At 37.0% G+C, this 26,256-nt stretch overlaps 1 protein-coding gene and 1 long non-coding RNA gene across 2 annotated transcripts; one reads left to right on the top strand and one right to left on the bottom strand.

The window, feature by feature from the left end:
- The first annotated feature begins 5,263 nt into the window (after positions 1-5,263).
- On the top strand, positions 5,264-15,234 carry PENK (proenkephalin). The gene is made up of 4 exons (XM_081322161.1): positions 5,264-5,429; positions 5,560-5,678; positions 6,431-6,571; positions 14,443-15,234. The coding sequence occupies exons 3-4, from the start codon at positions 6,434-6,436 to the stop codon at positions 15,103-15,105; spliced, it is 801 nt and encodes a 266-aa protein (XP_081178287.1). The 5' UTR covers positions 5,264-5,429; positions 5,560-5,678; positions 6,431-6,433; the 3' UTR covers positions 15,106-15,234.
- Positions 15,235-18,863: 3,629 nt separating this feature from the next.
- LOC308666846 lies at positions 18,864-22,372 on the bottom strand. The gene is made up of 3 exons (XR_014026175.1): positions 22,330-22,372; positions 21,218-21,383; positions 18,864-19,370 (listed from the first exon to the last, which is right to left on the bottom strand). It is a non-coding gene; the product is annotated as an uncharacterized lncRNA (long non-coding RNA).
- Positions 22,373-26,256: the final 3,884 nt, after the last annotated feature.

The raw sequence follows: 26,256 nt of genomic DNA, 5'->3' as shown, positions 1-26,256 counted from the left end.
ATGATAACTAAAATAAGGACTATTTGTTTCTGAGAAATAGGCTTCAGTGTGCCATTTACATCAGCTGAATTATAAAATATACAATTATTTTATTTTTTTTCCTTTAAGTATCAAATGAGCATTATATAATTTGAGAGTATTGTAGATTAAATTTTACAATCTAAAGCAAGCATTATCTTTTAACCATTATGATTGTTCCATTCCATTTCAGATAAGATTAATGCTGGCTGACCCTTTTTAATTATTCTGGCTTTTGTAAAGGAACATTTGGCTGGGAAACAGATTCCAGGTTCCTTTCTGTAGATTACAGTTTATTGCTTGATTAGAACCCACTTAAACCACAAAAGTATTTCTTATTTATTAGAAGTTTGTTTATGTAGAAAACTATCCAACTATCATTTCTTTGTTTCATGAAAACCTAGCCAGAGCTATTAATCTGTGGGTCAGTATCTTATGTAACCTTAGGAAATCATAGTAGTTGCAAAATTCATGGTTAGGTTAAGTATGGGAAAGCAAATATGCAAATTAATGCAGGCACTGGTACCTATCCATAGTCTTCAAGTACCTCATTTTAAGTACCTCAATTCAACTCAATTTGTTTAATTACAAGATATGGGAGCCCATCAGAGAATCGTCAGGCTGCAGACATAACTGGGAAATCATAAAAACACCACAGAAGAAGCCCAAAGCATAGCACTTCTGCTAAGATAGCTACATGGATCTGTCTAGGTTGTTTCCAAACGTTGAGCTGCAAAGGATTCATCTTTTATTTATACAGATAGTCACCTTTTAGAGCAATGAGTTTAACTTGCTCTTAGCATTAGATGGGACTATTGATTGTATGATTGTAAGTGTAATAATGAAAAGAATTTTATAATCATCTTTAATTCTCAATATAGTAGAAGAAAATCATTTCAAGAAAATGAAAATGAAAGAATTCTTATAACCATAGAATTCTATTGCAAGAAAGTGTTGTAGTTTTGCACTTTTTCAATATTTAATTATGTTTACTATTTAAACAGTTGTTACTGTTAGAATTTTACAGGAGTTGAGGAGATTCTGTCTCTTCCACAGCAGTTTCACAGAAACTAACCAATAATTGCCTGAACGCTCAGGAAAATGTGTATTACATTATAAAAGTCCATCACACTCTCTCACACACACAGTTGTACTGTTCACTGTTCAAAATATTTAGCAAATGATTACTCCAGTGAGTTTGAAAATCATCCCTCCAGTTATAGGAATGTTGAAGACATTTTCATTATTTTAAACTCTTAGGTTATCAAAACTGAACTTCCAATAGCTATTTCTAATAAAACATTTCTAAACATTTACTTCCTTGTTGATGGAAATGCAAATCATTTGCATTCTACAGAAACCTTCATATTTGCTGTGTGCTCATGTTATATTCTAAGCATCTTCCAGACACAAGAATGTATTTTAATAGGATGCTTACAAAACTATTACTGTAAGCTAAGTAATGAAAGAAAGCTCATTGTCTATTTGCTAGAGGTCCTTTGCATTTTTGCTTTCTCATTTTTCATTCCTTTGCAAAATGCAAAAAAGTACCCTAATTTATCTGAATAATTGACTTACATGACAATGGAAATGAAACAAAATTAATTTCTTTTCTGTAAAAATTATTTGAAAAACAAAAACCTGTGACCTAGTTTTGTTCTGGACTGAAAATCAGATTTTCCTGTGGATTTTTTTTCTTGGATAATTTATTTTAGGTTAAATTGTAGCAGTTATGTTTTTTAAAAAACAATATGCACTATAGAAATGAAAGGCTGAATGCAATCCATGTTAAATTTATTAAATACAGCTAGTGATTATGACTTACCGGTATTTTGTCAATGTATTTACAAACCTCTAGACTGATAAACTCCTAAGCAAAAAGCTGGCAATTTGCAAAGTCAATGAAGACAAATTTGCAATCATTGGAAGATAAAAGGGACAAAATTCTATGACTATTATCAGAGTATCTAACAAAGGCTTATATGAGCCAGTTGCCTAATTCACCACAGGACAATGTTTAGTTTTCCTATAAATACAGATGTAGATTTAAGGATTTATCTAGCTGTCATTCATCCACCTTACCACAAATACAGATAGCACTCTAAATCATGTACCGGTAGTTCCAGCCCTGGCATCTCTGATTACTTTGAGACCATCAGTCCATCTTTTCCAGCATTTCAGTCTAGTAGATACAAACAGAAACCTTATTCAGCTTGTTTTCTGCCATCCTGGTTTATAATTGACCTAAAGCTTCACTTTCTAGAGTATGGACTACACAGTGACACAGCCATACCCTCAGATCACAATTATAATGGCCAAACGTGTTGTGCTTATTGAGGTATGATTTTCAGTCAACATCAGTGTTGAATAAACTTTCCTTGCTGTTAAAAAGTCTACCTTTGAAAATCTGCTGCAAGGCAATGAGTGCCCTCTAGTGTACAAAACTGGCTGAAAAAAGTTACAGGGAAGATTAAATGCAATGTTGAAATTCAAGGAATGCTCAAGGTGCGTTTTGCTTTCTTCTGGGTTCTTACTCTGAAAACAAAAGATGAAAGAGCGACAACAAGAGGGAAAATTATAATACGGATAAGGGAAATGTGTTACAAAAATTTAAATAGACAATGTCTTGTGGTAATCATTTGTGGGATCACAGAAACATATTAAGTTATTACATCAAAAATAGAAGGTTTTCTGGATCATTTGCAATTTGCAAACAATAGTAACAAGACAATATCTCTTTCCTAATATGTATGAAATAAAAAAAAGGTCTAGGATAGCCAGAAGTGGATTTTCATCTGGACCAACTATGAGTTGCTAGGATTACTATAAGGATTACTTTAAGAATCTTGGAATCATCAAATCTCAATATTCTATTTTAAAAACTATAAAACAAAATGGATCCTGCAGACTTGAAGACTGAGGATTCCATTCCTGGTCCTTAGCAGTATTTTGAACTCTTCGTCCCTTTTTGGCTACCGTGCTGTTGACTTTGTCAGTTGAAACTACAGCAACTTTTTTTTCAAGTATACATTCTGTATGTTTTCAAAACATCTGTATTACTTATCTTCATTTCATTTTTTCTCTGAGTTCAAAATAGTTTTAACAGATATCCATTCAATTTTTATGAATTCTAGGAAAGAATGAAGCAATCAGAAGCTGTGATTTCAGACCCTTTGTGGGAATGCTTTCTATACACGATATGAATAACACAAAAACAGTCTTCTGGCATCTGGAAAAAATATATAATGAGGATAAAGAACAACAAAATAAAAGGATATGAGTTACTAAGTATCTCATATCTCAACTGAAGGGAGCCTAAGAAGGGCCAGATAAATAGACAGGCTAGACTAGATTAAAAAACTTTAAAAATCTGAATGTCGATAATGACAAACCATTTTTATATGAATATGAGTAAAATAAGATGTAAATGTCCATGTAGTCATCAGCAATCTGGCTCAGGGATCTTTATGTTCTAATGATCTATTTGGACTTCATGTACAAAATAAGCACATGCCCAATCATTCATTTCACTAATAATAGACCAACCAACTGAAACCTGCTTCTTTGTACTCCACTAATGGGATTTATGGATGTTGTACTATTAAAATAAAGAGAGATTTATTTCAATATAGCTAATTGAGAAACTTTCTTGGCTTCAAGCCTTTCTTCTAGTATCTACTCTTGACATTAATTAATCAGTGCTCTGCCTGACATCACTGAATTGATTGCTTCTCTTCACAGGGATGCTTTTCCGCAATGTACGATTTTTGGAATGGTGTTTACCTAAAAGTTAATTAAAAATATAAAAAGGAGGTATCTGAACTTGTATATTTTTTTCTTTTTTGATGCAGCTTTTAAAAATGGCACAGTTTATTCCAGAGTAAGATAGTAAATAGAATCGACCAATACTTTATATACCGTGAATGTTTATCATTTTAAAAGATTTGTTTTCCAGATATCTAAAAGTATATTAAAAGTCATTCAGAGCCACAGAAATCTCATCTAACATCACAAAAATTATGTGTTAAAAGTTTTGTTTCAGACATTTTTTTAAAAAAAAATGCATTAAACATTTTATTGCCAACAAATCTGTTGCCCTTGAACATTTATTGGCTCTCATTTGTTTTCAGTAAAAAAAAAGACTACTGTGTGGTAACATGTAAAAGGATAGCATTTTTTTTCCAAAAAAATGATCTAACAGTTGTGTGTTATTTCAAGCTGTCCTTCATAACAGCAGTGTAGTTTCCTGCTACCTTTTTTAAAAGTAAATTGTTTTGCTGATGATCTCTATATAGCAGTCAAATTAAACTCTGGCATTCAAACCCTTAGGGCGTGCTTAAAATTGGATTTCATTATTAGCAACGCATATATTTTGTACAATAATCCTTTCTTCACATATACATTATATACAGCTTCAGAAAAAATACATCCATATGCCCTTCTCTTGAATTAAATGACCCAATTGCCTTGCCTGTCACCTTCACCATTATTTTTATCACTATTACTATCCTGACTGATGAAACTTTCTGTTTTCTTCCTTGCTACCAGGGCCCTCTCTATGTTATCAGACCATGGGCTTACAGATGCATCAAATGTGGAAGATGAGCTAAAACCACCCAACCCTTATGCATCTGACAACACAAACAACAAAATCCTAGAGCTTCTGAAAAACAAGGGGAGGGAGAGATCAAGAATAAATGATATAGACTAATTTCCCCTGCCTAGTGCTCTTCCGATGCTCCCTCCAGCTAGGGAAGGAAGGAAACTGAAGACTCTAGTCCCGACACATTGGGGAGGTACTAATTTAGGGCCAAATTGAGACAAAAATCTTTCTGGCAGACTTCTGAACATGACAAGTTTCTTATTACATCCTTAAGTGGCCTCTGTTAAAAAGAAGTAAACCCCACTCCAGCTTTCCCTGGGATGGGGGTCTGGATCACCCTCCAGCAGAAAGGAAGAACTTTTGAAAATCCCATGTAGCCAAAGGTGATTGGACCAAGGGTCAACATGGAAGGCCCCACTGGAACTTGGGGTGATAGGGAGAAGCTATCCTGGTATGAAATATCATCCTGATCAGGTGGGGATGACTACCACATCCACCCACTCACTCAAGGGAACAAGAGAATCGTGAGTCTTGCTTTGGCCCTAGGCAGGCTGATGCGTCTCTCCCCACCTCCCCACACCCAGTACCATATGCTTTACTCCTACTGGATGGCGTAAGTCTTGCGTCACACGGAGGGCAGTAGGCGATTGGGAGAATGGTGCCCGCGTCTCCTTTTTTGACTAATTATAAAGTCGCCTTCTCCACTTCTTTGCTCCTGATTTTGCTGAAGAGTTCCGAAGCTACAAGAGATACCCTTCTTGGGAAGCGAAGGAAGTAGTCCCAGCACCGCCGCCGTCGCTTCTCTTCGGTAAGATTGATTTGGAGTATTGCAGCAGGTCGTCCTTCGCCAGCTGCCATGCCTTTCCTCCTCCCCCCCCCCCTCCCTCCCTCCCCGTTGTTCATTTCTTTCTCTTTTCTTTTCTTTCTTTCCCCTGCAGTCAGTTAGCTTCTTGGGAGAAAAGCCCTCGCAGGTTTCTTCCGTGGGATCTTCGCCGAGAGGCTCCGAGCGAGAGCTCACTTCAGAAGCGCACCGTATATTCCGGAGCAGAGGAGAAATGTAAGTCTGGGCGTGTGGCGAAGGAGGGGACAGCTGAGCTCCAGGTCTAGGCTTCTCCAGATTTTTCTTTTTTTTAGAGCCTGGGTTTCACTCGCCCGCCTCCCGTGGCTCATTGCCGGCGGGGATGAGAATGGAATCAGATTTCAGGTGAACGGGATGAAATTCGCTCGCCGCTGGTCATAGTATAGCATCTGTCTGGAACTGTTTGTTGTTCACGGTTAAATCATCCCGTGAAAGTACGTGAAGTATTTTATTCTTTGCTTCGTTTGTTACTAAGATTTTTCCCTCCTTTTTTTCCAGTTATACTGAAACTCTGTATAAAAGCCAATATTTGCAAAAGGATTGTTCTGTTTATTATGAAAGGAGCTATTTGAGAACTGATAAGGGAGGGGAGGGTTACACTCAATTCCAAGGAATGTATTCTAATTATATGTTCTTTAATGGTTTCTAGCATCATGCATGAAATTGTCCATATATGACATTATTGCAGGATCCAATCTGGGTTGGTCACCGGGACCACAGGTCACCATATAAATACCACACACTCTGCAAGAGACAAGTTTCCTGAGGATGAGTTCCAGCACAAATCTGAAAGCTTGGAAGAGTAAACCTCTGGTCCTGGTGACCAACCCAGATTGGGTGCTGCAACATTATACTTTGGATTTTTTTTCCCATATGTATTTGTTAATGCAATCTATTGCTTATAAAAAAGGGAATACTGTGACTGAGTTTAATTCTTCTTCTTTTTACAGACCATGACATTGCTTCTGAGGTGTTATTTCTTGCTTTTGGCTCTTAATGCATACCTTATCCTTACTGTTCAGGCAGAATGTGCAAAAGATTGTGCATCCTGTGCCCATCAATTGGTGTATCACGCTGATATCAACCCCTTGGTAAGCAGAATTTACTCATTGTTATTTTGAGATTCTTTCTCCTGGCTCAGCTTGATACTTCATAGTTGCACAAATAGATTACAAACTCAAAATTAGATAGATCACTAACTTAGATTAGTCACTCGATGGATTTGAATTATCACTGGAGAACTTATAGTTCGTTGCCCATGTATATTTTCACACAGAGCATTGAATCTAATGTATATCAACTACAGATAGAAGCACTACCATACTGAAGATTAGTCGATGTTCTTCATCAACAAAATTATAATAGTACATCAATTATTATTTATATAATTTTTCTCCCCAATGTGTTTAAGTGTTATGACTTCATTCACTAGTAAAATGTTGCTTGAAAATTGATGTTTTTAAATGTTATTATTGTATTTTATTTTTTTGTACTTTAAAATTAATCTTGACTTCTGGCATTAGCAGGGACAAGTCCCTGCATTTTTCTTGGCTATGTTTTTTTTTCCTAAGTGGTTTACCACTGTTTTCTTCCTTGGGCTGACCCATCTGGGTTCCTGTCTAAAACTGGAACTCATGGTCTTTCAGTTGTAGCCTATTGCCTTAAACCACAACACAAAGTGGCTATCAGTCTTCAATATATTAAATATTCAAGTTATATATACTTCATTGACTAATTAATAATGAATATGCATTAAATTCATTGGTTACATTCCTCTACTTCATCGCAGCCATATCAATGAGTTCACAAGTCCTCTTTAACTCTCTGTATTGGAAAATGCTTGCTTTTGCTGTAACACGCTAAACAACAGATGAAATAGCAAATAAGATGGAATGCCTTTCACATATTTCAGCTCATCATGTTGCAAACTTAATGGAAGCTATGAGTTTCAGAATTAGTACAAACAATAGTGCCTCAATTTTATGGTTTATTATTGTCTCCCTATATCCTGCTTATGTCATAATATAGTGATGGCATAATTATTTCTATTGTTGGTTTCTGTAGCCCCCCCCCCCTTTTTCAGTCAGTTTGATGAAGATAAAGACTTGGAATCTGTCAACCATTTCATTTTATGAAGCTGGATCAATTAAGTCTCACATGAACACTTAAGTGAGAATAATATGATCAAGGAAAGATTGAAATTTCTATTTAAAACCTGGGCTTGATTCTGGCATGAAAGTACGTTTGAGAAGGTATAGCACACTTTTTCTACTTTTGGAGATCCAGCTCTTATCTGGCTATTCTGGATTGTATATATTTTTGCCAAAGCTTATAGGAGAGATTTTATCCAATTAGTGTCTACTTTCTTACATTTTTATAACTATGTAGCTAAAATGATATGCAGGAGAAAATGAGCTTTTATTATTCAAATAGTGCTCCTCCATTCCAGATAGCAAATGTTTTTTAAAACAGTCTTATATTTCTTTGTTTTATTCTATCAAGCCTAAGCATAGGACATGATTAGCTTCTTAATGTCTTTTCATATTGTTCTCACAACTTTAGGAATTGGGTAAGGTTGGGAGGCACCAAAGGGTCACATTATTTCCGTTTCAGGTGATATTTGAACCTGGTTTGCATTTTACCTTTCGGGGTCTAATCTGACCCAAAGCAATATATATTTTAAAAATATATATTAATGTACATCCTTTCTCCTGCCCTCCCCCTTCCCAACGGTCTTTCTTCTGTGAATTTGTTTTTAAAATATAATCAGGTCCATAAGAGCATGTGCATTCTTCTATATAATCTCTTTGGTTAATAATTAAGACAATTGAAACTAATAAGATTGACATAGAGAAAAACGTGTCTGCTATGTTCTTAGCTGTCTATGTCCTTTGCAACTCAAAAGCAAAACAGCAGCTGATACTTCATGATATTAAGCTCCCAGACTTTCTTCCAAAATATATTTTTGAAAGAAAAAAAGGTATTGTTTTTCAAGTTTTACACTTATTCTTCAGCATGCACATGAAAGGCAAGAGCATCAGTTTGAGTTCAACCATACTCCTGTTAAATAATTAGGATCGTTAGCTTCATTATTATTCTAATAAATAATATTAACCAAAATAATCAGGATATTAATTACTATCTTAAAGAAAATTGAGGCAAAATAAAATAAAAGTAAGGTGCAGAGCCCTTATCAGATTTTCATTGTGGAAATGAATTAACAGCCCTCTCAAAAATAAAGATAGTACAAGATAGTACTATGGCCACAAAAGGCATCATTTAATTTACAATAGACTTTTGAAGAACTTCAGGAATGGTTGTGTTGGCCAAAAATGAGTTATAAACCAGCATAATTGGATGGAATCGGGTGAATGTATCTGGGTAGACTTCCATGAGTCCATTCCAATGAGCAAAGATGGACATACTTCTGGGCAAATAAGCATAAGTTTACATCAGATAAGAGAGCAAAATAGCACTGAAATTAATCACTTGATTTTTTTTAGCTCATAAATACGTCGTTTAAATTTGAGCAGCTAGCCATTTATTTTTCCTTTTGTTTAATTGCATCCTGAGTAACAAGTCCTTTCCATAACTATTTTGTTTGGTTTTTCCTTCTTAGTTTAGAATAACAGAAGTGAAAAATAGGCATTATTTTCATAAAGAGTGAAAGATTTCCCTTAAAATAAAGTCATACACAGAAAATAGCATAACCTAATGCTACACGGGGTATCACAGTTCACTCATTACATATTTGGTTCTTTTTCCTTTAGCCTACTAAAAAGTTTTTGGTTGTTGGTGACTTTAATGCTAATCTATACATTCACTTAATTCTGCATTTTGGTTCTTTTTTCACATCAGATCTATTAAGTGAATGCTCCAACACTGGAGGTTTTTAAGAAGAGACTGGACAGCCATTTGCCTGAAATGGTATAAGGTTTCCTGCCTGAGCAGGGGGTTGGACTAGATGACCTCCAAGGTCCCTTCCAACTTTATTATTATTATTATTATTATTAAGTTAGGATTATCAATCAGTGGTTGATAGTTACCCTGGTCAATACATGCATTCACACCATAATCACAACAGGATATACTGCAGAGGTTAAAAATGTTTTGGATATGAGATTTATTTAGATTTATTCTAAGATGGCAGCGCCTGGAATGGCTCCGGCTGCATTGGCTCTCAAAGGTGAATAGTTTTGGGAGGCATATTAAGGGATATAGGCCACTTGATCGGGAAGGCTTTAGTGTGTTTGAGCAATATGGTGGAACTAAGGTAACATACGACTGACAATCTTTGCTGGCATGGCAAGTTTATAGCTGTTTCGGAACTATTGGTGAGACCGTTATAAGTCGTTGGCACTGTTTGAATTTGTTCTGCCAGCAGCAAGATCTGACTGCTGGCCTAGCGATGGATTCTATTGCAAATCAGGGCTGTTTCAAAGGGAGGCAGAGGAGAAGAGGTCCCAGGGCTTATGGAGCAAAGGAACTGGTGGCGGCGGCAGCATGCTCCAGGGGCGAAAAGAAGCAAGGGCTCTTTAAGGAAAAAGTGGAAGAGTCAGGATCAGAAAAAGGAAAGAAGGCGAGGTTGTCGTGCATGAATAAAAGCTAATTTGAGGGCTAATCCACATGGAGCCCCATTTCCATCTGTCCTGTTTGCCATCATTTGCTCCCGAGGCTAAAATGGACGATCTGAAACTTGAGCTGGGCATGAACAAGGAGTGTATATTGGAGGTGGTGACCCTTTGAGAGCTGTATGCAATGAAATTTCATTTTGATGTATGCCGATTGGTGTACATTCAAAGTGACAATAAAGTTGTTGTTGTTGTTGTTGTTGTTACACCAGCAGGAGGCAAAAAAATTGCTAAATATTCTGTCAGACTTTGAAAACCAAAGAATTTTCAAAATGTTTCTGTATAATAATGTTCACATACAGCTCTATGCTAATGATAATTGCATCACAATTCTATTGAAGTATACAGTATATTTATAGCCAAATATTCATATTCAAGCATGCAGAATTTTCTTACTTCAGAGAAAAGTGATGAACTCCTAAGGGTTCTTGAAGAATCCCTAATGAATATAAATTATTCCTTCATCAAAACTGAGCTGCAAGAAATAAGCTGGTAGAAGTAAGCCACAGTCGTAACTGGTAAGTCAAGCTAGTATAATTCCAAGCATGAAAAACAAAAGCAAAAGTAAGAAGCAAATGTGTAAATAAAGCAATAGCAAACTCTCAGTTTGAACAAGAAGCATTTATTATAAAGAAAGCTAATGATCAACTTCAATAGTTTGAATTAATCACATATGCAGGAGCTAGGGACTGTCCAATAAGATGCTCTAACTTATAAACCTTGGGCTTAGATCCTTTTTTATTCTAGTTTCTGAAGTTCCTAATAACCTTTTAATAATCAGAAATTAGAGAAAAAGTCAGTCAAGGAAGGAAATTATATATTTCATCTTGAAAGAATGTGACCTGTTTGCTTCCAACCTCTTTTGAAAAACTATATTATTTCAGTTAGACTGATATATGGAACAGGACAATGAGTGTCAGAGACCTAATAAAACCAAAATTTGCTTTCTGAAAGCTATGAATGAAAATGGTTATAGGCTGAATAACCATACCTTTTAGTATTAAGTTTTGCAGATCAAGAATGGACCAATTTTAGGGGGGGGGAAAGTTGCCATAGTCCCCACAATACAAAAAAGATGTTGAGACCCTAAAATAAGTACAGAGAAGAGCAACGGGTCTGGAGGCTGACCTGTATGATGAATGGTTGAGAGAACTCGGTATGTCTAATCTAAAGAAGAGAAGGGCTAACAGAAGGAATGATAGCAGTTTTCCAGTACTAAGAGCCCTCACAGAGAACAGTGGGTTGACCTATTCTCCAAAGAACCTGAGGGCAAGACAAGAAGTAACAAATGGAAGATCCTTAAAGAAAGATCCAACCTAGAACTACAGAGAAATTTCCTGACAGTGAGAAAAATTAATCAGTGAAACAACTGGCTTCCAGAAATTTTGGGTACTCCATCACTGAAGGTGTTCAAGAAGAGATTGGACAACCATTTATTTAGAATGATAGAGGATCTGCTCAAGCTTGGGATTGAACTAGAAGGCTTCAAATGTCCCTTCCAACATTATTATTGTATGTTCTATGTACTAAATTGTAATAGCACTGGAAGAAATAAAGCTGAGGAAATTAGGAATATTTGGCTACTCCAAATGAATTCTCATGGTTCAAAATGTTTAATATTAAGTGTACAGATTTTATACAGTTCAATCTTTATTCAGTATAGAAATTAACAGAATATTTAGGGATGTCAATTATAAAATGCATTTCTTTCTTCAACCTGTGTTTGAAATCAACTTTCATATAATTCAACAACCACTTATTGAATCAAGCAGCAGAAATATTTTATTTACTGTATATGCATGTATGCATATTTGTTTGTCTGTGCATATATCTTTTTGTCGATCATTATCTATCTATCTATCTATCTATCTATCTATCTATCTATCTATCTATCTATCTATCTGTCTATCATCTGAAACAGCACAAGAAAACATTCCTGCCAAGATTCTGCAAGATAGTTCTGAAATAATTCTGAAGTTTCTTAAACCAATTTCTTTGAAAGCAGCGTTTGAGTAGAATTTTTAATTATACCGTATTCCATACATCAAAATGGATACCATCCCAGTTTCTGAGAAATCACACAATAAGGAAACTTTTGTCAGACTCAAGGACAACAACAATATAGTGAAATCTAATTGAGTCCAGTTCTTCATTTGTTTATACCTAATAGACAAAATCTTGCCAGACTAAAGCTAAAACCCTCTAATATAATAGAACTATGCTGAAAGATTCTAGAATGTGGCTACCCGGAAACTCTTCCTCCCTTGCCCATCCAGCTCTGGATTGTGCAGTCTCTTAATTTGGGTTTATCTCTCGAATGTACTGCCAGCTGGAATTCCCCCCCCCCCATTTCTTCTCCAGGTGCATAGTCCATCACACATTTTGATTTATCAGCAACAGTGATTATAGAATATTTGGAGAAAAACTTACTAGTTTTAAAACTAGCTGAACTGCCAACTAATATATGCTTTTTGTTTTGCTTTTATCAGCTTAAGCCCTTAAACTTCATAGTCATATATAATCGTTTAAATGGAGAGTGATATGTGTATTTGTGTATGTTGTCTTTATTCAAAATTGTTTTCAATCCCTTAAATGAGGGATAAATGGGGGATTTATAGCTTATATGTGATTCAAAGTATTCAAATTGCAGTACAGAATGAGAGGTTTACAGATGGTTGCTTGAATTATCATTCCAAAGAATTATGTAATTATGAAGTATTGAAATACTTATGCAACATTGCTGACATACTTCTGTTTAACCCAACTGTGCAATACGAGGCAAAGGTAGCACCGGTAATCTATCTGGATAGCTGCAAAACCTTGCGTAATAGCTTTACCATAAGAGCAGGGGGTTGGACTAGATTGGACCTCCGGTTGGACCTCCAAGGACCCTTCCAACTTTATTATTATTATTATTACCTTGAGCTCTATCAGATAATCAGAACAGTCAACAATTAAGCATGCAATTATCTATTAAATCCAGAGATGCCTTAGCAAATGTCCTTGCTATACATGCCTCATTTCCAGGTATTGCCTTCAATGAAATGAAATGAGCAACAACACAAATTAAGCAGATAGGGAAGAATGGGATTTATGGACACTAGTGTTTCTGAATTGAAAGAACTCTGAAATCACTTTACTGATCCAACTAGATCATTTTAAGCAGCACCTTCTGTTTAAAAATTAATATCTCTTATTGGCATAAATCAACTGCTCAAATTATATCACTGTATGTAGACTGTGATAGATAAAAGTGTAGTCATACATAGACTCATCAAAACTGTAATTTTAATTAATAAAAACTGATGTGTCTTGTTGATTTCAAGGGATCTAAGAGCAATTTAGTCTAGTCCTTTTTTATGCTATAGAAAAGGGCCAGGGAAATAATTATCATAATATTTCCCTACCCTGAAGTTCTGTGTGTTTTTGAAAAGGCTGGGAAAACTACATGCAATATGCTGCAGTAGGAAGAGGCCATTGGTAAAAAAATTACTGTGCTATTTCCTTCCTTTAGTGGGAAGTCTCCTGGTATCTTCCATGACCACAATGAAGAAAGATCATAGGATAATATTCATTATTATTTAATACTTTAAAGCTGTTACTTAGTCAAGTTTTACTTAGGAAGGCTTTGAGGATTAATTTTAATAAAGTTATTCTGCAGCATCCTTAAAAATTTAGTTAGTCTGTTATTTTTTATGAAGTGATTTTGCAGCAGTTTTATTGATATGCAAAAATTTGAAATACTTATTTCAAAAAAATTGTATTACAATAATCACACTTAGAAACAGGATTGTGCAATAAATATGTATTTATTTTCAATATACTTATATAATCTGATCATTGGTTCAGTCACCTTTATGCCACTCATCTTGGTTTCACCTACCTTTTTGTTCCTCTTCTACACTTTTAACCAATCCCAAATATTTTCTACAGAATTTTTTAACAATCTAAACTACAGGGGCAGTCTGACTATATTCAGTTTCACATTGTGTAGATGTGTGAGACATTATATCCCTTAAAAATATTTTTTGAAAGAGCACTTTCTTCTATCCATAAACTGAGCAATCCTATATTTCGCAAATCATGCAAAATCTTTATCACTATTATTAGACTACTGTTCTGAGAACTACATCTTTTTAATTTTTTAATTCCATCTTTTCCATGTTTAAAAATTACTTAGATCATCAGTTCAGGAAGAATTTTAAAAAGTCAAGTACATTTGTTTTGTTTTGTTTGGCCATATTCAGAATTTAAAATTCTGAAACATAAGACAATATTTCAAATGTTATTTCTATTTCTAAAATAACTTTATAAAACAAACTATTTTTCAGGCATGTACACTAGAATGTGAAGGAAAACTGCCTTCTGCCAAAGCCTGGGAAACCTGCAAGGAACTTCTTCAGATGACTAAACTGGGCTTCCCCCAAGAAAGCAGCAGCATCCTAGTGGACAGTCCAACAGAGGATGAAAGCCATTTGCTAGCCAAAAAATATGGTGGCTTCATGAAAAGGTATGGTGGCTTTATGAAAAAGATGGATGAGCTCTATCATGTAGAACCAGAGGAGGAACCCAATGGTAGAGAAATTCTTGCTAAAAGATACGGAGGGTTTATGAAGAAAGATTCAGATGATGATGGTTTAGCTAATTCGTCTGATCTTCTAAAGGAGCTTCTTGCAACAGAGGAAAATGCTGAAACAGGACACTATCAGGACTTGAGTGATAGTGAGGTCCTCAAGAGATATGGTGGCTTCATGAGAAGCATAAAGCGCAGTCCAGAGTTGGAAGGTGATGCCAAAGAGTTACAAAAGAGATATGGTGGTTTCATGAGAAGAGTAGGAAGGCCAGAATGGTGGCTGGACTACCAGAAAAGATATGGTGGATTTCAGCAAAAGCGTTTTGCTGATACGCTTCTTCCTTCAGATGATGATGGAGAAAATTATTCCAAAGAGGCTCCAGAGATGGAAAAGAGATATGGTGGATTTATGAGATTTTAGCATCCCTTATTTTGTCCTTTTGATCCCAAATCAAAGACTGCCTCATTGACCATAATTTATTGTATTGTGTTGCTTGTACTGTACAGTTTTTTACTGTCCTGGTTAATAATGCAACCTATTGTCTGTTATTTCAAGTTTTGTGCTCTTTTCAGTAAAAAATAACTTCTGTTTTAGTCTAATTTGTCTATATTGTACTTTCATGCTAAATCTATTTTAATTACCATATCCATTTCTTTAAAGAATGTAATTGTTTAACTGTATATACAATAAATTCTTCATTTTAACTGCATAAAATATCTTGAAGCATTTTTTGTAGTCACTAAATGTATGAACAGCAAATATTTAACAGTGGAATGTTTTTATGTGAGTTTTATGCTGTCCATGAAATAGAAATTAAAATTATATCAGTCATATTTTATCATTTACTTTCTGAAAATATTCCATAAGGTTACTTTTTAAAATCCTGTATTTCAACAGCTTAACCATATTTAATAATTTATATATAAGCTTACTCTTTGCTGTAACCAGCCTTTATGTTTGTAAAGAACAGATTTCATCACTTCAAGGCAATAATCCAATCTGATTAAATCCAAAGGGATATTATTTTCATAACCATGTATATAATTGGTTACAGTGTTCTTAAAGATAATTAAGAATATAATCCTATTTATCAGGGGTGTCAAACTGCCGGCGGGAGCGTCATGGAGAAACCGCGCCCATCCCATTTTCAGCAATGGGAAAAAGTTCCGATACATCGTGCGACGTCACGTGATGTCGCGAGTTTGACATGCCTGCTATATATGCTTTCTATTATTCAGTGACTTAATTAATTCTATAGAATAATTTGAGAATTTTACCATAAAACGTTTTATAGTTATGAAATTACAGAACTACATATATACCTTAAATTCAGCAAATACAACAGATTAATCAACTTACGTAAATATTTTTATTTTTATTTTTTAATTTTAATTCCATTTATATCCCACCCTTCTCCGAAGACTCAGGGCGGCTTACAAGCTTAGCAGTAGCCTTCATTCTATGTATATGCCTGCTTATTAGGGATTTCACACACACCCCAAGCGGCATTATTACAAAGTCAGCTTAATTGCCCTCAACAATCTGGGTCCTCATTTTACCTACCTCGGAAGGATGGAAGGCTGAGTCAACCTTGAGCCTGGTGGGATGCGAACCTGCACTAATTGCAGGTAGATTCAGAATTGCATTCACTATATTTCAGGATTTAAAAATTTGCTTGTCTCCAGATATAATTGGTTGTTTGTCTGTTGCATTCAGGCCTCAGCAGCATGAGTCCAAACAGCAACTATGTTAGCTTCTTTAGTCATAGAGACTATCTACCGGTATATATGTATAGTTATTTATAAGGGTACAGTTTCTCTAAATGTTAATTAGTACTAATTTGTGACTTTATAATAGAATATGGATGAATAAAGGAAAACAAGCTAGAACTTATTGTATTCATCCCCAGTATTATTTTCGGGGAAACATGGTGCAACATATTTTGAGCACTTTTTCATATGTTGCAAAGTAAGGATAGAAGAATTGTATATGCTGAAATGCAAAATTGCAGCATTCCTGACTTCTAACCTAGGTATGGCATATTTGAGAAAATGCTTATCTTTATAGAATGATATTTAATAAAGAGTATTTTGCTGAACATATTGGGACAGAGCTAAATGATCTTATATAACATGCGCTATATTAAAAAGACTTGTTACTTTTGGTCCTCTTCACTTAAACTTTGGAAAAAAACAAACCTTGATACATCCTATGATCGTTCTGTATTGAGATACAAGTTAAGGTTTTAAACGGTACATGCTTTCTGTATCAAGCATATAAATGATGTTGTGAGTAGTCTAGGATTAACATTACACTAGTTATCCCATTTGTTCTTTGCTTCTACATATAGTTCTTGTGAGAGAATGGTCAAGGCAGCAAAAACACTCCCATCTTTATTTTAAAGAAGTCAGCTAGGAAAGTAAAGGAACCAGTTCTTCACCTGAAGTGGTATAGAAAACACTAGTTTATATACAGGTAGTCCTCAATTTACAACAGTTTCATTTAGTGATTGTTCAAAGTTACAACGGCACTGGAAAAAAGTGACATGACCATTTTTTATACTTATGGCGATGGCAGCTTCCCATGGTCACATGATCACAATTCAGAAGCTTGGCAAGTTGTTCATATTTGTGACGGTTGCAGTGTCCTGGGGTCATGTGATCCCCTTTTGCAACCTTCTGACAAGCAAAGTCAATGGGGAAGCCAGATTCATTTAACAGCTGTGTTACCAACTTATCAACTGCAGTGATACATTTAACAATGGCAAGAAAAATAATAAAATGGGGGCAAACTCACTTAACAAATGTTTCACCTGGCAATATAAATTTTGGGCTCAATTGTGGTCATAACTCGAGGACTATCTGTACAGTTTATCCCTTGCAGAGAAAGTTGATTTTATTATAAAAAGCAGTAATATGCACTAATTTGACTTGGAGTATGTAAATGGTCTGAAGTCTTATTTACTTACTTAGAAAATTATGAATTTCTATTTATTTCTATATATCCCAATTTATATCAATTTCACACATCATAACAAATCTATGCTCAATCCTTTGGATTATCTTTTATCCTAAAATTTATTGTATATTTTATCCTACAGTTATATTTTCTATTCATGACACTCCTCTGTTGATTTCTATCCAACCTAGCTTTAGTTCTGTTTTCCTTTTATAGCACGGGTGTCAAACTGCCGGCCTGCAGGCCAGATGCATCATAGTGAAACTGTGCCCATCCCGTTGCTGGCAATGGCAAAAAAGTCACGATACATCGTGACATATCACATGACATTGCAAGTTTGACACCCCTGTTTTATAGGGATTATTGGGATCATTCTATTTTCATAACAGATAATTTCATTTTCAGTGGCTGGAATTGGCTGATTTCCCTGGACCATTTCTTTCCCAACTTTGTTCGCCACGTGTCTCTATTCTTAGCAGAGCCTGCCACCTGGGACTGTTTGAGAACAGAGGTTTGGGAATTGATCTTGAAGAAAATCCTACTGACTGGGGTTGCTAGTAGCTTGGTCACATTTGATTTCTCCACATGTGGAAAACTTTGTGTCTCCCATTTTCTTTCATGCCACTGAATGTATGCCATTCATATTTCTAAACATGTTGCAATTCATTGACTTTTGTACTGCTGTTGCTCTACCAATCTTTTGTCAACTGCTGCTCTTAAATGCTGCCATACTGATTTCTTTTACACTACTACTGCTCTTCTCCAATGCTGCCTTTTTTCTTCTGAATGCTGCTCCTATCACTCAGTCATTGTCTCTGCATAGCACTTAAAGTCACCCTGTTGCACATGGATCAATGCTATTTTTCTTTAGGACAAGAATGTTTAACCAGAAAAGCAGACTAGACAGCTGTAGCTGTGTAAGTTGTCTGGGATGTGTACATGTCAGCCTACAAACCTACAAGAGCAAGCAAAGCGCATACTAAATAAGTCTATGTGCCAGTGGGAGAGGATGGCAAACAAAGGAATTTTTTTCCCAATCATGGTCTCCCAGCATCTGTTTTGGAGCTGAGAATATGTTCTGCACATGTGAAGCAAGATTAGATTTAAGGAGAATCCAATCTAGATTAAGCACCCACAGACTTATAATTAGTCTGCATCAATTGCACATGTGAAGCAAGATTAGATTTAAGGAGAATCCAATCTAGATTAAGCACCCACAGACTTATAATCAGAGCACATCAGTTGCACGTGTGAAGCAAAATATGTATTTTACTCCTTGTGAAGTAATAGGATCAGGTGTCCAAAATAACCATCTGCCTGGCCCGTCGCGCGCAGGTCTCTCCTGGGCAGGCGTGCGTGAAGCCAGTTGGGGCCTTGTCCTGGCGCCTGCAGGCCTCTCCTGCGCAGGCGCAGCATTGGGACCCTCAGTAAGGCCTACCCGCACTGGCACGGCCGCCGGAAATGGCCGGGGTCCTGCCCCGTCACGCGCAGGTCCTGCCCCGTCACGCGCAGGTGTGGCATGTGGAGCCGGTCGGGGCCTTGTCCTGGCTCCTGCAGGCCGGGAGCCTGCCCCGTCACACGCAGGTTTCTCCTGCGCAGGCACGGCATCCAGAGGTGAGAGAGGGCCTGTCAGGGCGGCTGCGGCTGGGCTGAGGGGTCCTGGAGCCACCCCCGCTGCTGAATGTCGGGCCCGTGGGGCTCAGCATGCTGCCCCACCAGCGCTCTACCTGGAAGAGAGGAAACAAACGGTAAGCGGTCATCCACCCAACCCACGGACTCGGTTTCTCCCCCGCCCGGTTTTCCTGGATGCTTTTGATGAAAGGCCCAAACCAGACAGGGAGCGTGCATGTCCCCCACCCCCACCCACGAGGCCTCCTCCCTGGGGTAGCCTTTCCAGAGCAGTAGGTACTGCAACTTTCCCCTCCGTAGCCTGGAGTCAAGGACCTCCTGCACCTCAAAGTGCTCGCCGTGGACGGGCCCGGGACCCCCCTCTCCCACTGCCGTTGCAGACGTTGTGGCAGGCTTCAACAGGCTGCAGTGGAACACTGGGTGGACCTTGCCCAGGAACCACGGTAGCCGGAGTCGCACCGTGATGGGGTTGATCACTTGCACCACCTGGAACGGCCCAAGGTATTTGGGTCCCAACTTCTTGCAGGGCAATCGGAATCATAGGTACTTGATGGACAAATAGACAAGGTCCCCCACCTCAGGGGTGCTGAAAGGCCTCCGTTTCTTGTCCGCCAGCTCCTTGTGCGCCGCCGCAGCTCACTCTAGTGCTTTCTTTGCCACACCCCATACCTCCTCTATCTGTTTCATCCACTCCCTGGGCTGGCAGGGAAGCACCCAACGCTGACTTACTGTCAAAAATAACCATCCGCAAACAGCAGGGAGAACCACAGCAGGAACGGTAGGCAACCCACAAAGGAAACGTTTATTCTCTTGTACAAACAATCCAAAGCGGGAACAAAGTCAGCGTTGGGTGCTTTCCGCATCCAACGCTCTTTAAAGCCATCTGGCGCAAAACACCACGCCCCCCAACAAACCGGCATGCGCCCACCTCCCCATAAATGTGCAACTCCTCCCCTCCAGGGCCTTTTGGCTTCTGCTCTTCTTCCGTGCCCCACATGCAGGTATGTAACCCCGGAAACCCCCACACCAGACCCTCAGGCCCCACCACCTCTGGTCCTCTCCCACCCGAGACCGTTCTCTTCACGGTCCCAGGCCCCAGGACCCCTCCACCCGTCGGAGCCGCCCCAGCTCCCCAACCAGGCTGAGGGGTCCTGGAGCCACACACCCCGCTGAATGTCGGGCCCGCGGGGCTCGATATCAGGAAGGAAGCACTGACATATGGAACCAAGCTTCATATGTATTTGTCTTTTTTTCAGGCAGTATAAATGACTCAAGAAAAAAATTGGGAGAGTTTGGCTGAGGAGACCAGATTGGAACTGTTCTAGGGACACAAGCCAACTTCAGTTGAGAAAGTATTTTTATTACAAAAAGGAAGATACAAAATATTTTTTGCTTTTAATCAAATAAGATTGTGATTTCTTAGTGCAATAATTCTATACTTAATTCATAAAATCCTTATATATAAAATGTCTTATGCAGCATTCTAAACTGATCATGTTCCTAATTTCTATAGTCCTTATAGAAAATACCCTTTTCTATAGTTTTTATATGCCATTTATAGTTACTGCATACTCTTTCTTATACATATTCCCAATTGCTTGCTTTTTTAATTCTAGTTTATAAATCTGTGTGCCAGCTTGGAGTTTTAACTTCTTCTTTTTTTGCCTTTCTATGTAGTTGGCTATATATCTAAGCCATGCACCTGTCAGTCAGACTATTGGAAAATCTTTGATCTTAAAAGTGATATGCAACCTTTTTTTAAAAAAAATGACTTCAGGGCAGCACATTCTTCCACCAGCAAAATGCAACTAAATTGCTATTAAATCCTAAGCATGGAGAGTAAAAAGGAACCAGCCAATCAATAACCCTGTTTACAGGACAGAAAAAGAATAACAACTGAATTGTAAGTTATGCCTGAAAATATATATAGAAAAGTATATCATACCTACAAGGGTCTTCACTGTGAGGTTTTCTGAAACCAGGCAGAAGCATCAGCATGATCAATTTGTTGCAGAATATTCTTATGTGACTGATTCCAGGGTTTGTAGTTTGAGAGAGATTATGCTTCCTTACATTGAAATGTTCTGTCAAGGATAAAATGTTCAGTGACCCTAGTGTAGATGAAGAGGAGAATGAGGCAAACAATCTGATTTCAACTGTTCTTTTCTCTCAGTGTATGGCTACATATACAAATGAGGTAGTCTGAAATGCAGTTATAACAAAATGTTTTCTAAGACAATGTAGGACAGCAATAGATACTCCATTTTTTTTCCTTCGGACAAAAGCTACATGTAAGTGGTAGATAAAGAAAAGCAAGATTGCAGTTTAATAGCAATAGCACTTAGACTTATATACCATGTCACACTGCTTTATAGAGCCAGCAGTTTACTACTCTAAGCAGTTTAGAAAGTCAGCTTAATTGCCCCCAACAATCTGGTCCTCATTTTACCAACCTCGCAAGGATGGAAGACTGAGTCAACCTTGAGCAGGTGAGAATCGAACTGCTGGCAGTCGGCAGAATTAGCATGCAATACAGCATTCTAACCACTGTGCCACTATGGCTCCTCTAATAATTAATAGATTACAGCATTTTTGTAACCATGGTTATCAATGAAAACTTATACCAGACACATGCTGAAAGTCTAACCTAATAGTTTCAAACTATCGTTAAAGCAAGTAGTACTAATACATTCAAAGAAGGATTTGAAAACACCCCCCCTCAAAAAAAAACCAAAGATACCATAGTCCTAGTTGAAACATGTTGTTGTTTTTCAAAACCAGGTTTGTGATCTAAACTGATACGAGATTGTGTCCAACAAAAATATCTGGGGTCCTATTTGACGAAATTCAGAAGCAATACCAATTCATTATGTTGGTTAGCATAAATTTCCAAATTTTCATCTCACATATAAGGCTTCTATTGGAGAACAGCTGCCAAGAAACTGGCTTGTCTAGAGTTTTACTAATCAAGCTTGGTATTGTTCCATGCCAGCTATTTCTGAATGCTTATAGTCAAGCAGCAAAAAACAGGGGAAAATTATGCAAGGACAGACTTACCTTTTATGGAAAGTGTTTTCTCAACTCTGCTGTATGAAGGTGCAAAAGGCCATGCTTGCTGGGAATTGGAGCCCAAAGAATCTTGATTGATGAAGGTTTTATTACAATATTTGGTGTACATAAATATAAGTTTTAATTTACTAAATTGGATTTAGGACAGCATTTTCAGAACCTAGCAAAAACATTTTTTTAAGATAAACATTCAGGATGTAATGACTCTCGTGCTTTTCTGACAAGCTTTGATTTTTATTCTCTTTTCTAGTTTCTAAATTACACAGCTACAAAGCCATCATTTGGCTTTTCGTAGCTTAGTAGGAAGAAAGGCCATATCATCATCTATTCAAGTAATATGAATATAGAATTTGTACTCATTTAACAGAAAAATGTATGCTATATTCGCAGATGTGTACGATTCAGCTAATAATAAGGATTAGTCACAAATGGTGAATGTCTTGATTTATCAATCAATTCTTTTTTTATTTATGAAGACTTAAAGATGTCAAATCTTGATAGATGCAGAAAAACTGATAATAATACAGGAAAACTATAAATGCAGAGCTTTTTGGTATGCTGTTCAACATATTTATAAATTATAAATAATTTGAATGTGAGATTAGAAATTGTGATTTAACATTATAACACAAAGATAGGGGGAGGGTAAATACCTTAGGGAATTGTAGTTGATGCTCCCATTAGATGAATACAGAGCTGGGTGAACAATTACATCCATGAGTATACATCAGAGGATATAGTAGAAATATAGATCCAGTTTGGTCTATAGTTAAGGTATCAGGCTAGAAGCAGGAGACTGTGAATTCTAGTCCCATCTTAGGCATGAAAGTCAGTTGGGGTGACTTTGGGCAAGTCACTCTCTCCCTCACCAACTCTCCTCACAGGGTTGCTGCTGTTGGGAAAATATTATTATTATTATTATTAATTTTATTTATATACCGCCCTTCTCCCGAAGGACTCAGGGCGGTGAATAGAAGGAAGAAATATGTGTTTGCTGTCTTGAGTTATCTATAAAAATAATAAAGGCAGCATATAAATAAGCAAGGGGCGTGGTGGCTCAGTGGGTTAGGACGCTGAGCTTGTCGATCAGAAGGTCGGCATTTGGCAGGTCGAATCCCGAGTGCCGCGTAACAGAGTGAGCGCCTGTTACTCGTCCCAGCTTCTGCCAACCTAGCAGTTCGAAAGCACGTAAAAATGCAAGTAGAAAAATAGGGACCGCTACGGTGGGAAGGTAACAGCATTCCATGCGCCTTTGGCGTCTAGTCATGCCGACCACATGACCACGGAGACGTCCTTGGACAAGTGCTGGCTCTTTGGCTTTGAAACGGAGATGAGCACCGGCCCCTAGAGTTGGAAACGACTAGCATGCATGTGCGGGGGAACCTTTACCTTTACCTTATAAATAAGTACTGTGGGGCTCTTTTCCTAGCCCTCAGTTATTCAATATATTTATAAATGGCTTAGAAAAATATTTATAAAATATTATCAAATTTTCAGGTGACATAAAAATAACAAAGCATAGCAAATGCCTTAGAGAAAAGCTTTAAGGCACAGGAGAATCTTGGCAAATTTGAACATCAGTCAAAATTCATTAAGATGAACTTTAACATACAGAAATGCTGACTATTGTGAAAAGGATTTAGTGGATCACAACCTGAACATGTATGAACAGGATGTTGAAATCATTTTTTTAAAGCAAATACAGTCCTAGGTTACATAAACAGATGTACAATATCAAGATCAAGATAACACATTATTCTTCTCTATTCTGCATTGATCAAACTATACCTAAAATATTGTGCCCAGCTCTGAACACATTTTAGGAAGAACATTGACAAAGTGGAGTATGTCCAGAGGAAAGCAAACTGGACCACGGCCCTGAAAGGAAACTCTTATAAGAAACAAATTGAGTTATGAGTGGTGATAAATCTCATTTCTTTTTCTTGGTTCTGCTGGAAACTGTCCTTTCACAAGGGTGGCACCAAGCTGAACACAGACCAACCAACATCAGGCTTGGGCAACAAGCTAGTCAGTAAATTTTTATCACAACTAAAGGATCAACAGTTTGATTCTGGTTGCTGCATTTGATCACATGAAATTGCATTTGTTGATCCAAAAAGCAGACACTGCACATGGGAAATGCTAGGATAAAGAAGAAGAACAGTTCAAATCACTGAGTGACTGGGAAAAAGACTGCAGAAAGGCATGATAGTTGTGGGAGCTGGGGCAGATTTATTCAAAAATCAGGACAAGAAACAGTGAGTTTGGAAAAACATTTTAATTATCAATCAGAAAAAAATCCAAAAGATAAGAATTAATAATGTAAAAGAATGCATCAGAAAGTGATGGACTCTCTTTCACTGGGAGTACTTAAACAGGAAGAGTGGCCCTCAGTTAGGAATAGTACAATAGTGGAACCCTGTAAATTGGGCAGGGAGTTGGACAAGATGATCTTTGGAGTGTTCTAATATTTACATTGTATGATTCTATTAAAAATAAAATAATGTGGGCTCCAAAGTGAGTATTGTCAGGTATAAGAATTGACATGAACTCTTAGAGCAAAAATCTTAACTCTCTAGAAATACTACTCCATGTTCCATAACTAGCTAATAGATACATAGATATATCACAATGTATATATTATTGCTGTATGTATGTATTATTGCTATATACATAGAAAGTTACCTATTAAAGAAATCAAGCCTTGCATATGTGTTTTTGCATTAATGTCAGCTCCAAGTCCTCTTGCCATTTTAAATAAACAACTTTTAGGCATTCTTTTCTGGCCATCAGAGTTTTAAATATTTGCTTCATGTTTTCATAATAATTATTTTTGGCTTTAAAATTGCTGGTTATCAGCTTTTACACCAGATTAACTACTTGATTTGACCTTTGCATAGTAGGCAGATTACTGATTACATTTTTCTTAACAGGTATGAAAATACACTATGGAAAAAGTACTGGATAATAATAGGTCTTCTAAGATATGTGTGACTGTATTCACAGTTAAATAAGAATTTCTCCTTTTAGCTTCTCCAAAGAGAAAGGATAACTCTTCCCAAGAGTTCCCTTCCCTATCACCTGTCTATTCATCTTCCAAGTTGTTACTCTGCTTTAACTGATCATGCACCTTTTTACAGAGATGCTTAACATATAAATTTACTAATTAGTTATGAAGCTTATTGTTCTATATTTGGTGCATTAGAAAAAATATTATCTGTGCTAAAACAAACATTACATAATATACAGCAATAAGTAGCTTTCTGGTGCTTGGATAATACAATACTGCTATTTCACAATATTCAAGAAGCAGTTGTATAAGTGACATTAGATTCTGTTAATAGTATTATTCCTACCATGGCAATAATATCAGACTCACTTAAAATAAACTGAAACTTCACATTTTGGCAGTTACACCATCTCCAACCTTTGGGTATAAGTTGGCTGTTGAGTTGATTGATCACCTAAAATCAATCTTCATCTTTGTTAACATACATATATCTTCATGACTTGGCTTTTCTTGAAATTCATTCTGCATTTTCACTAATTTTATCACATGGCACATAATTCAGTCTAATAATTCAAATTTGGGAAGAGTTTAATTAGGCTAATTGAAGTCCAAATGATCATAAACTGCTAGTTTGTATCATTGTTAAAATGAGGTAAATTCTTAAACCCCATGCTTTCAAATTTTAGTCTGGATCTGTCTTTCCCTGGCCACACTCCTCTCTCCCACCTATGCTTAGCGTGTCTTTTCTGAGCTCACCCTCGACAACAAGAAAGTGCCAAGAGGCGGTTGCTCTGAGTAAACTGCCTCAAGCACATTCACCTGACCAAAGCAGTGAGACGAAATACACACTGGCTTGCTTAAGAGCGCAAAGAACAAACACACGCTGGCTTGCTTAAGAGCGCAAA

Source organism: Vipera berus, assembly GCF_964194415.1.
Source record: "Vipera berus genome assembly, chromosome: 3".
In the NCBI taxonomy this organism is placed as follows: Eukaryota; Metazoa; Chordata; class Lepidosauria; order Squamata; family Viperidae; genus Vipera; species Vipera berus.
Note: the sequence above shows the minus strand (reverse complement) of the source record. Positions and strands in the feature narration are given on the sequence as shown.

Coding starts and splice junctions, on each gene's coding strand:
- PENK (XM_081322161.1), top strand. CDS start 6,434: ATGACATTGCTTCTGAGGTGTTATTTCTTGCTTTTGGCTCTTAATGCA. Junction 6,572..14,442: donor ACGCTGATATCAACCCCTTG/GTAAGCAGAATT, acceptor ACTATTTTTCAG/GCATGTACACTAGAATGTGA.